This window comes from Plutella xylostella, chromosome 18 (genome assembly GCF_932276165.1).
Source record: "Plutella xylostella chromosome 18, ilPluXylo3.1, whole genome shotgun sequence".
NCBI classification, from domain to species: domain Eukaryota; kingdom Metazoa; phylum Arthropoda; class Insecta; order Lepidoptera; family Plutellidae; genus Plutella; species Plutella xylostella.
The window spans coordinates 2,330,687-2,348,433 of record NC_063998.1 but is presented as its reverse complement, the minus strand read 5'-3'; the positions used below and the strand labels follow the sequence as shown (position 1 = coordinate 2,348,433).

Here is a 17,747-nt window from a genome sequence, read left to right as displayed (position 1 = left end):
TGGAGTGCTGGCCACACTGTTAAAACTGTTTGTAAAGCTCGCTACATTAAAACTAAATGATACAAAATATAACGAAAATATTAAATAAAACTGTAATTTATTGGAGAACATATAAAAATAGATAAGTTTTTTTATCCATTTTATATTAAGTTTATATTTCATTAATTTAAGTATTTTTTTATACCCTAAAAACCTTTAAATTACGAATATATTATTTCAAGTACTTAACCTTTCGAATATTTCTTTAAATGACGTTTAATTTTTACTTTTGGCAACACTTATCACTCGAGCGAGGCGAGATCGATGGTGTGAGATTTCTTTTGCGATTGATTTCAATTTTATCTAAAAAAATAAGCCGTGAATACTTAGATTACGTTTATTTACTGTACATCAGTAGGTCAATAAATATATAAAGATGGTAAGTTGTTTTTCAGTCCAGCCTGTAACTGTTATCTTATCGGTCATTGGGTGGTATTGGTGCAGTCTATTCTTTTACTTTTTATGTGATCCTATTTAGAAAACTGGCGCGATGTTGAGCTCGGCCTCCTTTATACTCACCAGACGACACTGTTATGCTCTAAATTAGCTATTTACTGCCTGATTTACTGACTAAGCGTCTGAGGGTAGTTGGTGTGCCTAATGAAGTGACTGATACCGTAATAAAACAATAATGATTTTCAGGGTAATGAAAACTCTATTCCGATGGGGGAGCTCTGCTCGAACTGTAAGTATCAAAGTGGCTTTTTGTGTTACTCTTCTTCAATTTGCCAACAAAACTTGAACTTTAAATTGGTGAAGTAAAACTTGTCTATGTAAATCTTTTTCCTTATAATTACTGCTAACATTGTCCATAGCATGCTTTCGATTGTGGGTCACGCTCTTTTCCGTTAAATAAATTTGTGGTTATCCCAGCCCAGACTAACTTGTAACTAAACCAGTCTAGACTTTCAACAGAAACCCTAGGATGTGTCAGTAATTAAGCGTAATTGAAGATTTGTTTTCAGCGCGAGTAAACCTCGTTGATTTTAAGGTGGAGAACTGTGAGTGTGGTAGTGTCGCTCTCAAACATCCATGAACCATGTTAGACCTGTTATGCACGTACACTAAAACTCGTCCAGAACAATTTTTTTGTATATTTCTTGTGTTGAAAAAACAATTCTTCATTTTCTAATATCATTTTTAGATATCATTTCCAAAAATACTATGTTTAAACATAATATGATAAAGTAGGTAAGAACCATATGGTAATCATAATCAAAGTCTTTGAGTATTTACTCACTCCTGCCAAAACAGGTGTTTAAATACAAGTATTACTGTAAATCTGGTTCAATAGTAGATTTATGTGAAATGTTATTCACCTTAAAATTAACTATTGTATAGTTCAAACTAGTAACAATAATACAAATAGATTACACAGAAACCATTTGCATGATGCGTCAGACAAAATTTACATACTGGCTCAATTATAGCAAACCTGTCTTTGCAAAACTTAAAAAGCTGAATCCTTGATGATCTACCTACTTCTTTCTTGTTTGCTTCCATCTGATGCTTACCTTCTCCAGCATTTTTCTTGACAGCATTATTCCTCCATCCTGTATCATTAAAAAAACAATTAAAACATAAAAAATAAAAATTGTTCTGGATCAGAAAACATTAACATAACCTATATGTTGTGAATTAGAGCATTGATTGTCACATTGAAGCCTTTTAACTAGTGGATGGCTAATAACATTGTTTAGAAATAATGTTTTGTATAAAGCTATAATATAAGGCAGGGGCGAGGAATATATGCGGGCTACAGAGGTTTCTAGCTTGGATCTCTATGTTCTTTTGATTTGGGATAAGTGTTAAGCTTTTTAAAGTCTTAAATAAATGGTTCTATACATATTTTATGTGTATGTATGTATATTTAAAAAAAAAACTTGTATCTCTTGTAACTTGGGCCATACAAACTGAATGTTGCTTACCTATTCATACCTTCACACAGTTAGGCCTTTCGCATTGGATTTGTTTGGTGCTGCATGAATAAAATACATCAATGGCGTCTGGCTGAATTGAAAAAGCTCAGAACACGGAAAGCGTAGAACTTACGTGTTTTTATGAGTATGCTTAAATTGTTTACAATAAATATATTATTATCAATTAATTCAAAAGGCATTGAACATTTTGCAAGTGAGAGACAACGGTTCACAAAATCTTCTTTCAGTCTCTTGTAATGCCTGTTGCCCCAGTATTTATGTGTGCTTTACTATCTTCCGAACTTCCTTGATATTCTTAACAAATGCAGTATGGGGAGCTATTTTCATTTGCTGATCCCCTCCTCTGATACACCTTTTCTTTTCATCTGATTGAATAGACGACACAGATAGTTTATTAATAGAATGCGATGAGATATTATGTCTTTGTATAATGCACGTGTTTATGAATCGGAAGGCAACTATATCTGCTTGGAACATTGAAGGTCCTGCTATTGACCTCTGCAGTCCTAGTACGTATTTAGTAGATGGTTAATTTGGTTTACGATTTAATGGCTGTATATTCTATCGCTTGGGCTGCATCAGCCTATCGCAAGGTCAGTTAGTGTTGTATGTACGAGTTTAGCCATATTCTGATTACAATAAATGCTTTGTGCACTCAACTCTGTTCATATTATGTGTTAGATTGTGTTGTTTTTATGTTCCAACTGTGTATTAACTAACAATGTGTTTTTTTGCAAATATTTTTTGCACCTCGATCGTGAGTATGATGTTAAAATAAGGACTCTGAAACTGTTTTGTAGATGAAAACGTGTTCTCCTCAAATGGGGTTAAGGTTGATAAGTCAGCGGTACTTTTAGTTTTATGTATAAACACAATTCACTTTTATATATGTTAGTCGCATAGGTAATGAATCCTCGTGGTGGTATTTATGTAAAGTAACTAAGTACTTAAGTAGTTCTTTTGATATCGTTATTCGCATAACTACTATTTTCCTTTCAATTTGCCAAGTCTTTACAACTCATAGACTTGCAGTATTCAAATAATTATAGCAAGTACGGTAAACGCTGTATATTTTATCATGTAACAATTTTATGCACAAAATGTCGTCAAAATTTTAGTTCAGCAGGATTGGCCGCCGTGGTAGCTCAGTTGGGTAAGCGTCCGCTTCTCACGCCTGAGATACGGGCTCGAATCCCGGCGCTGACATGTACCAATGAGTCCATTAGATTTTATAATTTGTACAAAAAAGGTACAATGCATACCATCGCTCTTAAGGTGAAGGAAAACATCGTGAAGAAACCTGCATATCTAGATTTAGCATCTAGATATATGTGAACCTACCAACCCACAGTGGACTAGCGTGGTGGGAAGTCTAAGCAGTTCAGACCTTGGGGATATGCACAAAAGGTTCCATTCGAGAGAACTAGGTGCAGGTAAATACTTACACCCCCACAGAGAATAGAATAGAGTCAGGTCAGCAGAATCCGTCCACTGTACTTGATTCTTATTGCAATATTAAATAAACTTAGTAATGAATCTTACTTTACTAACCACCAGCGTAATACTTTATCTTTGTCCTATATTGTAACTTTAACCCGTTTCTTCCTTAATTAGCATTTCAAATAAGGTTTTTATCTCTATGTGTTTAGTTTATCAGCGCCATTATTTGGCCTTAAGCATGGATTAATTTTATCTAGATAAATGGTGTCGTTTGTTTACTATTTCCCATGCTCTCGATGGATAATGGTTTACCGTATTAGATGGGTACCTTTAAAACCTTAAAATTGCTCCAAAATGATCGCCAACGATACTTTATACAATATTGGTTTGATTCGCCATTTTGGTCGCAATATTTTACTCAGATGGTCAATAAATCTTTGTCGATCGTTACTGAGCATATATCTTTCCCGCCCTTAACCCCTTGATTTCTTTTCCCTCTGTAAGTTAAGTAGGTACATCTTTTTCAAGAACTTCCGAAGGGATGGTTCGCCCCACAAATAGCTTTTAGGTCAAGGCTAGGCCGCGGGTAAACTTGGTAATACTAACTCACAACACTTTACGGTATTTAGCTGGTTTCATGCTGCGAACCCACTTTAACTCACCGCAAAGTACTACCAGCATAATAACTCGGTAATAGCTTCTACTGATGTTAACATGTGACTTACGTGAAATCTCATGATCGCGGGAAACGTGTAATAATCACTTACATACTTCAGTTTGAAAATTGACTAAACTAAATAAATAATAAGAAAGGTGAAATTTTATCAAGACTTATTTTTCATCTTCTCTTTCCTTCCTACAATCATGAGATAGTCCACCAAAGCCCACCCAGAGTTATGCAGCACAGAGTGCTAAGCTTCGTAGCCCAATAACTATATGCGGATATCGGGGACCTTAGCACAAACCCTTTTGTGTAAACGCTGCCTAATCAAACGAATATTACTCAGTGAACTATAAACACGGACGGGTCTCGGGAGCTCGTTAGTTAAAGTAACTTCGGAGGTATTCCGCAAACTTCTAGTGGAGATTCTAAGAGAATTTTGATCCTCAGAACAGTCAAATGGACCTATTATACTTCCTTACAGCTCAGATGATCGTTTGGGCGTTTAGAGTTTTTCAATTTTGGAGATAGGTACCTATCCCATACTGAAATTCTATTGATTTGTCTATCTACATATCAATCGGGGTGTAATCTAAACTCAAATTGCCTTAAACCTAACCAGACAGACCTCTATAACTTCTCAAATCAGCGTTCACACAAAAGGCGTTTCCACCTAACCCCCTTCTCCGCCCTATCTTACCCCACTTCTAACCCCATCAAACCCCGCAGTCGACGCGGACGAGATCCGGCGCCTCGGCAAGCGCTTCCGCAAGCTGGACCTGGACAACTCCGGCGCGCTGTCCATCGACGAGTTCATGTCGCTGCCGGAGCTGCAGCAGAACCCGCTGGTGCAGCGCGTCATCGACATCTTCGACGCCGACGGCAACGGCGAGGTCAGTGCCGGCTGTTGGGCGACTGTCTTTGTGCCCAGTTTCAGCATAGTCGGTTAGATAATAACTCACCAATTGGTAATTAGCTAAAGGAATAAGCTCACCAATCCTAGTTATGATTTAACTGAGTGTGGTGAAACTGGGGCTTAGTGATAATTTTGCGGGTTAGTTTATAACCAGACTTTTTTTTAACTAATCCCTGGTTATGATGTAATCGAGTATGGAGAAACTGGGGCTAGGTGCCAATTTCGCAATAGTGGGTTAGATTATAACTAGGCTTTTTTATTCTAATCCCTGGTTATAATTTAACCGAGTGTGGTGAAACTGGGTCTTAGTGCCAATTTCGCCATAGTGGGTTAGAGCATAACCAGGGATAACAATTCGTTGCCAATTTCGCCATAGTGGGTTAGAGCATAACCAGGGATTACTATTCGTATAATTCATGAACTAATCCCTGGTTACGACCTAACCGACTATGAAGAAACCGGGCCTTAGTCTAAGTCTCACAACTCACGGGTCAGAGCTTGGCAAGCGCTTCCGCAAGGTGGACCTGGACAACTCCGGCGCGCTGTCCATCGACGAGTTCATGTCGCTGCCGGAGCTGCAGCAGAACCCGCTGGTGCAGCGCGTCATCGACATCTTCGACGCCGACGGCAACGGCGAGGTCAGTGCCGGCTGTTGTACGACTGTCTTTAGTCCCAGGTTCATAATAACGAGGTTAGATCATAACTAGGGATTAGTTCATCAACTATTCCTGGTTATGATGTAACCGAGTGTGGTGAAACTGGGGCTTACTGCCAATTTCGCCATAGTGGGTTAGAGCATAACCAGAGATTAATGGTCGACTTTTGACACATCTGTATAAGGATGACGTATAATTGATGAACTAATCCCTGGTTACGATCTAACCGAGCATGGTGAAACCTCGCCCTAGTTACATTATGAGCGGGGCAGAGCGCTCGGCAAGCGGTCCCGCAAGCTGGACCTGGCAACGGCGAGGTCAGTGCCGGCTGTTGTGCTTTCTGTGGTCGAGGGTTCATAGTAGTGTTGCCACGAATAGTGATTTGGCCGAATACCGAATACCGAATATTCGGCCGGCACTCTCAGCCGAATACCGAATATTCGGCCACCGAATATTCGGCAGGTGATCCAGTATAATTCAAAAAGTTGAAGTTTTATTTAAAGAGTTTTTTTTTAACAGTTTATTTATTTATTCATAAGGTTCATTTATTTGGTCAACCAACTTGTATCAGTAGCCAAACCTTATATATTTTGTTAAAAAATACCTGTGTCTCAGTAGTAGGTATTGTATATTTTTATTTTATGAAAAAACGAAATTGTCTCTTAGGAACAAATGCCGAAAAACTTGTCTATATTCATCACAATTTGCCTTTAATTAATTTGAAATATTAAAAATACATATGTTGTATTCAGGTTTTTGCAATTAATGATTGTTTGAAAGTTAAATGTTTCGATCAAATAGTTTTTTATTCCCTTTTGTAAGATATTTGCTACTTTTTTAAGTATTCGGTATTCGGCCGAATACTACTTACTATTCGGCCGAATACCGAATACTGAAAAAACTGGCCGAATAGGCCGAATACCGAATAGTTGCCGAATATTCGTGGCATCTCTAGTTCATAGTGAGGGTCAGAGTGCGGCGCGGCGCCTCGGCGAGGTCAATAAGGATTGTGGAACAGTTTAAGGGGGCCACCCTTGTTGTGAAATGGAGACTATGGAGAGTAGGTAAATATAGTTACTATGCTACTACCAAAAATATAAAACATTTTTTACAAGTGTTATAAAGATATTTTACAGATTTATAAGGCGCTAGACGGCCAATTGTGAGCATGTTTCTGAGTTTCAATGGTACAAATCTGCATTCTAAACCTGACTGATTGAAACCAGAAGTAATCTTTAGTCTAATTTTCGTTTTATGGGGGTTTCAGTTTAGAGCGTGTAAGCCTTTATCTTTTAGGATCTAGCACCGAAGAGCTTAGCTAATAATAGCTCTTAATCTTGGAGTTCATATAAAATCGACCGTAAATATTTGGCGTCAGGTAAGCATTAGGTACAAACCTAATAAAGTAATAACTCGATCTCAGAGAGTTGTTATCGGCGAGCATACAAGTGATGAAGAATTTATTAGTTTCGGCGTTCCGCAAGGTAGTGTCCTCGGACCTATCTTGTTCCTTATTTATATTAATGAATTATGTGACTTCATCATACCGAACTGTAAAATTATCACTTATGCTGATGACACAGTTTTACTTGTTCAAGCGAAATCTTGGCCTGAGGTTCATCAGCTTGCTGAGTTGGCTCTCCATAACGTTATGATCTGGCTATCCAAAAATCTTTTAACATTAAATATTGAAAAAACTAAATTCATTACATTATCCATAAGACGTTTTTCCCAACCTCCCCCATCTTTTACTATAATAGCACATAGATGTGATAATGCTACTAATAGAACCTGCTCTTGTCAAAACATACTGAGAACAGATCATATTCGCTACTTAGGCGTTATAATTGACAGTGTTCTAAGCTGGAACCAGCATTGTACACAGCTTATTTCACGCATACGCAAACTAATTGTTGTCTTTAAAAGATTAAGAACTGCCGCAAATCATGACATATTAAAGATGATATACTTTGCCCTTGCGCAGTCTATCATTAGTTACTGTATTGTAGTATGGGGCGGCTGCTGCAAATCTCGCCTACTTAGAGTTGAGAGAGCGCAAAGATGTGTGTTAAAAGTAATGGCGTATAAGCCTATTATTTTCCCCACTACTGAAATTTACTCTTACTGGAACGTCCTTTCGGTGAGGAAGCTCTTTTATATTAATGTAACTTTACGAAAGCACTCCAATACTCCTTTTGATCCCCATTACATAACTCTTCGACGTAGGCATGATCTTGTATGCTCTTTGGAGAAACATAAAACTGTTTTTGCTGGACGTTTTTATTATTATATCAGCTCTATTCTATACAATAGGATTAATAAGAAGCTTAACATCTATCCCATGACACTCCGTGAGTGCAAGCTTGCGGTCACTACATGGTTGCTTTCACTATGTTACGATGATACTGAGAGTCTTATCGCAATAATTAAATAATTTCATTAACTTAACTTAAAACACTACACAAAATAAACTACACATGCTAATTTGTGACCCGTCTTATATTTGTATTAAGTACCGATTAACTCATTAATCTGCGATTGTAATTGTTTAAACTACTTTTTCATATTTATCAATTTTGCTTTAACATATTTTACTGTGTTCTGGAGTTTGATTAAGACTTGTATAAATGAATAATACTTTCTTTTTTTCTATTATGTAAAAGAAAACTACTTATATTTTAGTTAATTTAGCCTAGAATCTCTGTACATTGTTACTTGTTCGATCAGGAAATAGTAATAATTTGTTTTTAAGGTGGGCGTTAATGGCTGCGCCACAGTGTTACACTATTTGCAGTTATTAACGTTTCAATTTGTTTAATGTATTAAGTGTTCTTGATCCAAATAAAGATTTTTATTATTTTTTATTATTAACTACCGAACATTTGAAACCTCTATCCCGTGGGAATTCCGAAAAGTAGCCTTTGGGGATATTCTCACTCATTAGAGAGGAGGGAGACTAATATAATACTATCTTTGCACAAGGTACATCATATGACTACAGAGTCTACAGATCGGATATTGCTTGTGTTTAAATACTCCTAACTAAACGCTTTTACTTTATGCAGCCGTAACCTCAATATTTTCAAGCAAGGAGATCCCCCCCCCCCCCCCCGCAGCCTCAGATACACCCTGGAGTGTAATAAAAAATTACTGCCTCGTAAAGTCGTGTCGAGCTCCACAGTAATTTGGCAACATAACCTTATGGACTAGTGCCGTCGAAATGTCGATAGTCTTATAGTCGAGAATACTTTGATACAAGACGGTAAGTTTAATGATGGCTTTTTTATAGTAATGCTAGATTACTCTTGATGATACAAAACTATCGATTTGCAATATTAAACGCTTTTTAACGCAATATTGACGTTACAATGATGTCGATTCTGAAGGTACAAATTCTAATTTTAGAGCAGTCAAAACCTTGATTTCTACTCTAAAATTCGACTCTATTAGTGTGCCCGTAAATCTCATTTTATGCTGGCAAAATGTATGGTTTGACATCGTTAAAATAAATTTCTGCCTTCAGAATCGACAACATTGCCTCAGTACTGCACAGAACAAGTTTGGGTTTTCTCTTTTTTCATCTTTCGCTCCTCGAACGGTAGAAAACTCGCACACAGCTTACTGAACTAGGTATGTGTAAGTGCTATCAATATAGGTATAATGTCGACATCGATATGCGATAGTTGACTATGTAGGGGCAGTACTATTGTGGAGGAGATGACCCAGTCGATAGAAGCCGCTTCGCTCAACGTATGGTTAAAGTAATAGTAAAGTATTCCAACTTGGTTCATTGTCCGGTTAATGCGGATTGTGTGCTTATGGAAATATGATATTTTCTACAGACTTTAGACATTGCGGCGGCGAAAAACTAGGTTGGTACGGTCAGGTGCAGAAAAACCTGACCCCCATCTCATAGTAACAATGTATCTGAGGGGGGTCAGGTTTCTCTGCACCTTACTGTTGGTACCTACTTAGTTGTAATTCGGTCTGAGGTTAATTTTTGAATTGAATACTTACACTTAACACAAATATTGTATTATGTTCTACCGTAAAACTTACAGTTAACATAAGATTTATGTTTATTTAAGTTCTAGAAGATTTAAATTAGAAATGAATGCTCTAGAGGTGGCTTCATCCTAAGGAGTCTTTTAAAAATTCCGAAATACCCATTGGAAAAACTTACAAAGCAAAAATGTCCATTCATACTTTCTTATCCGTTGTAAGTTAGTATTTTATTCCATAATATAAAACCTGATACCGTACCACCAATCAAAAATCCATAAATGTAAAAAATCCGTCAGATTCATACAAGTTTTCAGATTTGACATGCAAGCGAATTGCTAATGTTCCGTGGTGGCAACTCCAGTGTGCAACGGTTCCGCTCACACACAGCACCCACTAATACTTCCATCCCTCTCTCTCCCCAGGTAGACTTCAAGGAACTTTACAAACAGCAAAAATATCTTTCATAGCCGTCTCGTACTCAGTAACCTCACTCCACGACGTCTGTGGTCTCGCTTCCCCTCAGCATCCACTAATACCTCCATCTCTCTCTCCGCAGGTGGACTTCAAGGAGTTCATCCAGGGAGTCTCCCAGTTCAGCGTGAAGGGAGACAAGCTCTCGAAGCTGCGGTTCGCGTTCCGCATTTATGACATGGACAACGACGGGTTTATATCCAATGGGGAGCTGTTTCAGGTGATTATTTCTTTTTAATTAGTAGGTAAATTGTAATTTTGTAGGTCAACTTGCTGGCCACCGTCAGGTTGTGTGTTGGTGTGAGCCTCAGACTCCTTAACCGCTTACGCCAGGGTCCGGGGGGTCCCGGTGACCCATTGGTGGACCAGACACAATAGATTTTTAATGGTCTCTGATTTCGGATGTGAGGGGTTAAACTAGTAGCGGTAAACATGGAGAAAGTATTTAGAAGTTAAAACTAAAAGCCAATTTGTTAAGCGAGCGAGAGTCGCCACCTAGCGGTAAATACACCATATAAACTGCGTCAGCCTTACACAAATTAGCGTTAAGGTGCCACTGACTGCTCGATCGGTGAAAAAAACTTCCTATAGGCACTCAACTAAAATTGTTTGGTATCGAGACTCTGAAATTATCCACACAAGCTCTCGAAGCTCTTGCTGTCGATACATTGTTTAAGGCTGCACTTATACATTATTATTTATCTATAGTTCCACATAACATTCATTTCTCTAAGAAAAGGGGAATGCACACACTGATGGGTGTTTTTGAAATACTGATGATACTTATTTTGTAGACAATTATTTAAACAAACAAAGCATTAGACAATGGAGTCTATAATTAAAATATTCGCAGTGACTCACAGTTCACCAAAGCCTTCCAAAAATTCCACAATTAGAAAACAATAACTTGTTAAAATGCATGAACGTCACTATTTATGTTATGATGAGAAACGGCTAATGCATAAGAATTGTCGATAATCCATTGTTCCTGAAACAAAACATGTGTATAATTCTTCATGATATTCCTTCTCCGAAGGAATCTATTTTTTTATGGTGGTATATCAACCAGTTTACTATCAGAAATAAACTTTTTTGCCCCTAGGCTTACCTCCAGACACCCCTACCCATTTAGCGTACCCGTATGTAGGACTAACGTCAGTGCGAACAACTATATTATGCGAGTGTGTCAAATGTATAATCAAATATACGCTCTAAATAGAAGCGAAGTGCCGGACATATATCACAACTCACTGGGAAGTTTTAAAAATAAAATATTTAAATTTATTGACCATACTAATAAACTCCCGTATTAACAATAAAACTTAACGCTAATAAGTTTATATTTATTTATTTTTGATTACGTAATTATATTTTATCACTATCTTCATCATATTTATTTTACTTTTATATATTTATTTTATATATCAATAGTAGTATCTACATATATTTAATGTATATCTATACGAGTATATTCTTTAATGAATAAGCCACCTGTCAGACATTGGTAAATACTTTAGAATTAAATTCCTTAACAGACTACTCACGATACAGGCCTGGCCTAGTGTGAGGGTCACTGACACACTCATAGGAAACCTCTACACCACCAATATTATTTTTTGTACAAAGTTTTCTTTTTGTTACTTACTTGATTTTTTTATTGTAATTCTTAAGTTTTTTATTTTCTTTTGAATACCATTTCTTTTAAGTTAAGTACAAGTTAAATTTTTTAAGTTCTTAAAAGTATTAATTTTTAAGTTTTATGTTTTAGATGTTTAATGTTTTAAGTTTCTCACCTTAGATTTTTTAGTTTAAGTATGGTGTCAATAAAGAATTTTTAATTTAATAAATTTTCATTGATAATTATGTATAATGTTATTATAACTTAGAATATAATAATAGTTAATGTATTGTATTTAGTGGTTGTGCTCTTTGCACTAACATGCTGTGTACACATTGTTTTGGTGTTACGACTAGACTAGAATTTATGTAATTTACCTTATGTTATATTGTTAATGTCTGTAATACTGTTGTGTGTGCCAAATAAAATAAAATAAATAAAAAATAAATAGAGATTTTTATATTGGTTCCAATTTAATAATAACAATTCCAGTCTGAAATCGGTTGTTATAAAATTAATTAGTGCTGGAAAAGACCAGTGCAATATGTATGTATAATGACTCACACTAGTTATTACCATGTATTATCTCCTATGTATTTGCAACTTTAGTAAGACATATCATTCACTACTCCACACTTCTCCCTTTCACAAATCATAATCAAAGACTAAAGAAGCTATTCTATCAATTCCAGGTCCTCAAAATGATGGTCGGCAACAACCTTAAAGACACGCAGCTTCAACAGATAGTCGACAAGACGATCCTGTTTGCAGACAAGGATGAAGACGGCAAGATATCCTTCGAGGAATTCTGTAATGTGGTGGGCAACACAGACATACACAAGAAAATGGTCGTCGACGTCTAGGCCACTCACTCTCACTCACTCCTCAATCCTCTGTCCCACTCTAGCTAGAACACTATTCAAATGGCAGCCAATGGCGTTGCAGAAGATTGAAAACATTTCTCATGTCATAAGGTCTCTTTTCGAACGCACTCACGCTCCGTGTTATTGTCCTTGTGTTCAAAACAATCTTGGACTCGAGTCAAACTGTCGCACTCGTAAGTAATTGTGTTATTATCATAATTATTCTCTATTTTAGTACGTAAATAGGTAGTAAATAAATGAAACGGTACAAGCCAGTGCCATATTTATTATGTTAGTGTGAGGATTTTCATGGAAAATAGCTCGATTGAATGGAGTTTTGCGTTTTAGTACCTATGTTGAGGTATTTGAAGTTACGATAGTCTACAGATGAACAAATGCTGGCCATTCGTTTGTCTCCACGTAACGCTACTGCGACGCCATTGTACTGTGTTTATTCTAACATAATTCATCTTAACATAAACTCTAATGAACTATAAGATATACATACGTTTATATTATAAATACCTACTATAGAAAAAAGTTTTATCGTAGATAAAAATATAGGTTTGTAATTTTGTTGCGGTAATTTTTGTTCGTATTGTTATTTAGTATTTTATATTTTTTTGTTGGTAGATGATCTTTGGAGTTAGTGCAAATCCATCACATCATAGTTTCGCTAAATATCATTATTTGGTTTTTTTAATGTGTAAGTTGAATGTCATATCAATTTGTAGCTGATTACGAAAACTGTTGCCTTCCATACCATGATCATAAAAGTGCTATGATTTGTTAAGGACTACGTTAAGTTGATTGGTTCTAGGGCGCATGCTTTCGACACTGTCTATCATGTTAAAACCTCTAGAATTTTCTTACGCATAGAGTCAATTTATTGCAATTTGAACCGGGATGTATAATATACATAGTCGTTATTGCTAATTATATTTCAAAAGAGGATGTTATAAAATTCAGAAGTTTTCTTGTAAGGAGTGCCACAAGGCATCGCCCTTGGACCCACACTATTTAGATTCGAGTTACCGACTTACATTACTTATACTATACTGATCTTATCGTTATCGCCTTATCCGAATTGTATAATATTGTATGTAACTGTATGTTAGCTCATCTAGTTAGCTTCTTTTATCTTCGTCCTTCGTCGGGAGTAATTAAACTTAGTAAGAGTAATTTATGTAAGTACAGATTTTACGAAACAAAATTATTAATACACTCTACAAAATGTTTGCATCTCTACTGAACTATAAATTTTGATCTCAATTATAATTTTATTGGAGGTCCGGACATCCGATGTACAGTCAACAAGATGGTACAGTTTTAGAACAAACATTTAGAAAGACGTAATCATTTTGTTGAACTTATATCGGAATAATGTCTATAGTTTCCTATATTTAAAATTTTATCGTAAATTATGAAAACAGATATCAATATACCAAGGACTTGATTTTAAAAATAGTACTGCCAATTTGAACGAGCCCCAATGGATTGCAGGTCTGCCACTAGTTTTTTTTAAAGTACTTATCATCGATTTCAGACTTGATCGAAATTTTACAGGTACTAGAAGCTTTCAATTGAAACTATGATGTGTACCAACCATGTGTTTGATTTTTCTGAAGTCGAGTCAAGAGTTTCACAATACTTATATGCAGTGAACAATCGTTTTAATTTTTACATTATCTACACCGAATCACTGTACAAAAGACTATGAAATGTATTTTTTTATATTTAATTCGATTGTTTATTTTTTAAACTATTATTTGGAATGTTACAATGTGTGTTTGCTAACTGATTTATAACTGAAAATTGAGTTTAAAAATATGATTTGATCAAGACTATTCTAGATCTTAAGCAATCATAAAGACAATTAAGCCAATTTCAGTCTGCAACTACCCTTTAACACATTCTTACTATTAATAATACCTATATACTTTTATCTAATACATACTTTATTATTATGTATAAAGATATAATTTAACTTCATATTATAGATTCTAATCTCGCTAATGATAGTTGTGTGTGTATAACATTAGAGGACTTTATCAAAATAAGCTTTATATTTCTACGAGAATCTGAGGTTTGGCACTAGGGTATAGGTTCACCCCTTCGAGCACAATGTGAATCTTAAGTATCTAGTCACATTTGTTGTGCATTATTTTATAAACTATCACTGTACAAATTAATTCAATATTAAAAATAAAATGTAACCTTAATGTAGATTCCCTTCCACTTGTGATGCAGTTGTTGTTGCTAATTTTATAATAAATATATTATTGATCACAGTCCAGTGTCGGGATGGGAGCTGGACGAAAGAAATCACGCATAGTTTTGTATCAAAATGACGGAAAAGGGCTTTTGGAGTCATTAATCTAACTAACTCTGTGTTCCATAATTAAAATTTGTACGACAGGAGACTTAAGTCAGTCGATGTCTCGTCACCCCTGGTTTCTGCATATTTCTATGGACGTATTGTTTAGCGACATGTCGCTAACTGATAAATTAATTCCGTAGAGATACATAGAGGCCACTAGTGATTTTGCGTCGTCTGTTGTAACCTCAATCCTCGTCCCTTGCGAATTTACACCTTCGGATTTCAGAAAGAGATTGCCACAACCAGAAAAGGTAGAAAGTAATGGTCATTCTCCATCCTGATACAACACTATGCGGATTTCCTCCATCCAGGCTTGGCAATGCGGTGTGGTAGCTATAGCACCTAGATATTTGTTCTACATGCAACATGGCTCATAGAACGAGGTCATATGAACCAATAAGGGCCTCTGATTTGCGTGATACTGTTTGTACCTGTCATTTGCAATCGTAACATAGAGATAAATTAGCCGCGAGTGTAAGTGAGAGGTGACTGAAATTTATCCGCGTATGTGCTATAGTATATTGTTGTATGTGGAGCAAGTATATGGGGTCTATTTACCGTTTGGTAGCAACTGTTAGCGGTATTTCAGCCGCGCTATGTACAAATTGTATTTCGTGTCGTGTTTGTTACCATAGTAGTCATAAATTATATCTTGCGCACATTAAAATGGGATCCAATCAGGCGACTTTGTTAGTTGTGATTCTGTCTTGCACCCTCAAAGGCGCCATTTTGTAATCTCTTTTTAATCTGTTTTTGCGCCACACCGTAGATATCCTTTTTGATGAAAATTTCACGTTATAAAATGTATTTTAGCCTTTTGAGATGCTGAAAAGTATATTTATTTACATTGAAAAATATTTATAACCTAAACCTGGCACAGTATAATATCATTTTGTGTTATCGTTTATGTGGTGTTCATGTATTTTACACATTCTATTGTGATGAAATATTTTAGAAAAGCTATATAATTTAAATTATAAATAAACTATTGGATGTGGTTTGTGTCTGGTCGTCCTTATCGGTAGATAGTATGTCCTAAGTAAGTCTACACTAAAGTGGAACTGAATTTTAGTTTTATTAAATTTTCGAATTTCATCCTCCTTTTTTATTTGTCTACATCTATCTATACCTACTTGATTCAGTCTCTTCGTAGATCATTATGTGAGGTAAAATGTAGTTTTCAAGTGGTCATCATGATTATTAATTTATCTATGGTCTGTAAATTTGTGAGCACCATAAATAGTATAACTATAACTAATGGCTACCCAGATAACCACCATGCAACTCTTGAGTCAGGCATGCAAAAACTGTTTAGGTAGTTAAATAATACATGAAACATGTAACTATAATACAAATTTATTAAGACTACGCATTAAAATCTAAACAACAAACTAAACAAATCTAGTGGCTATAGAAAGTAGTTTAGTATAATCAGCTCCTTTGGCATGTGTGCGTTCTTTAAGTATGGTCCGCAATATAGTAGGAATAGGTACATGGATGCGGGTGCCCAGTGGAGTGCCGTTATCGTCAATGAGGACTATATTGTTGCTGTCAAATTTGGGCACTTTGACATTCTGGGTCTGCTTGAGCCCGACAAGGATTCCCTTTTTCTTCTGCCCCTTGATAGCCACCATCACTCTGTCACCAATGTAGCCAATACCTGTAAGAGGATGAAATTGGTTTCATTTAGTGTGTATGCATGAATAACAAATTGGGAAATGCAAGATTTTTTATAGAATACATGGAGTTGTGGAGACTAGACAGCAAGATTTGATGTGGAAAGTTAAAATGCAGTTTCAACATCAACATGAACTGTTTTCATGCCAAATTCTGCAATTATCATCTTCTCAAAGTCTGCTTGCCCAACCCAGGATTGTAACCTGTAGCATCCTCTTTTGAATCTCCATGCTGGAGCACCGGTCTCCTACCAATGAAGGACGGGTTTTAGGTCACAGCTGGACAAAGGCTTCGCTAAGGAGTGAATTTGAGTATGTGAGAGATCCATAACTTTGTCCTTGATGTACGTCTTCCAGTGTCGGTGTTAACTCCTCAATTCCTCGTGCAGAAGATTGAAAGATTAAACATAAACGTTTAACTTACGTTTCTTGTTGTAAACACAAATAACTTTTGGAGGTTTCCCTTCAGCCATAGCCCTCTTGCCGATTTCAGAATTATCCACCACTCGTAGCCTTGTCAGTAGTTGTACTTCGTTCAAACACGTTGACGTGTGAAATCCACATGATAATTTTGTGGGATTTAGTCGATTTAGCAAGGATCTAAACATTATAATCTTCTTTTTAGGGCCAAAAAGTAATTGTTTTTAGGTTATGTTAGTTATGTTAACTAGTGCACTCTTTGACAGGTGACAGAATGGTGACATTGACGGTTGACGTAACGAACGATAGTCGCGTTGACTTATGATAAGTACCTACCTACTCTGTGTCTGATATCTGTTCGTCCTCAGAAGAAGTAGTTCCTCCCAAAAATACAAGCTGATTATTCATATAATCGAACCACGATAACTCTACATTTCTCTTCCAGAAAACTGATTTGCACAGCAATACTGATTCATCATCATTATCATCAGCCAATAATCATCTACTGCTGGACATAGGCCTCTCCCAAGGAGCGCCACAACACTCGGTCCTCGGCCTTCCTCATTCAGCCACTACCGGTTACCCGCCTAAGGTTGTCGGTCCAGCGGGCAGGAGGGCGTCCCACGCTGCGTTTGCCTGTTAGTGGTCTCCACTCGAGAACT

The 17,747-nt window shown here is 36.3% G+C and overlaps 2 protein-coding genes across 3 annotated transcripts; one reads left to right on the top strand and one right to left on the bottom strand.

Annotated features, from left to right (window-relative positions):
• The first annotated feature begins 281 nt into the window (after positions 1-281).
• On the top strand, positions 282-16,084 carry LOC105380958 (calcineurin subunit B type 2). Of its 2 annotated transcripts, XM_048627430.1 has the most exons (6): positions 282-418; positions 682-724; positions 1,005-1,040; positions 4,810-4,973; positions 10,214-10,348; positions 12,439-16,084. In XM_048627430.1, exons 1-6 carry the CDS (start codon positions 416-418, stop codon positions 12,607-12,609), a joined length of 552 nt encoding a protein of 183 aa, XP_048483387.1. In that variant the 5' UTR covers positions 282-415; the 3' UTR covers positions 12,610-16,084. The 2 variants fall into 2 exon arrangements, with proteins under 2 accessions (XP_048483387.1, XP_011548888.2); XM_011550586.3 differs by lacking the exon at positions 1,005-1,040.
• A 245-nt stretch (positions 16,085-16,329) lies between these two features.
• Positions 16,330-17,368, bottom strand: LOC105380969 (39S ribosomal protein L14, mitochondrial). Its single transcript, XM_011550597.3, has 2 exons — positions 17,090-17,368; positions 16,330-16,649 (listed from the first exon to the last, which is right to left on the bottom strand). Exons 1-2 carry the CDS (start codon positions 17,271-17,273, stop codon positions 16,381-16,383), a joined length of 453 nt encoding a protein of 150 aa, XP_011548899.1. The 5' UTR covers positions 17,274-17,368; the 3' UTR covers positions 16,330-16,380.
• Between the last annotated feature and the right edge of the window lie 379 nt (positions 17,369-17,747).

Coding starts and splice junctions, on each gene's coding strand:
- LOC105380958 (XM_048627430.1), top strand. Junction 725..1,004: donor GGGGGAGCTCTGCTCGAACT/GTAAGTATCAAA, acceptor ATTTGTTTTCAG/CGCGAGTAAACCTCGTTGAT. Junction 10,349..12,438: donor CCAATGGGGAGCTGTTTCAG/GTGATTATTTCT, acceptor TATCAATTCCAG/GTCCTCAAAATGATGGTCGG.
- LOC105380969 (XM_011550597.3), bottom strand. CDS start 17,273: ATGTTTAGATCCTTGCTAAATCGACTAAATCCCACAAAATTATCATGT. Junction 16,650..17,089: donor TTGTGTTTACAACAAGAAAC/GTAAGTTAAACG, acceptor ATCCTCTTACAG/GTATTGGCTACATTGGTGAC.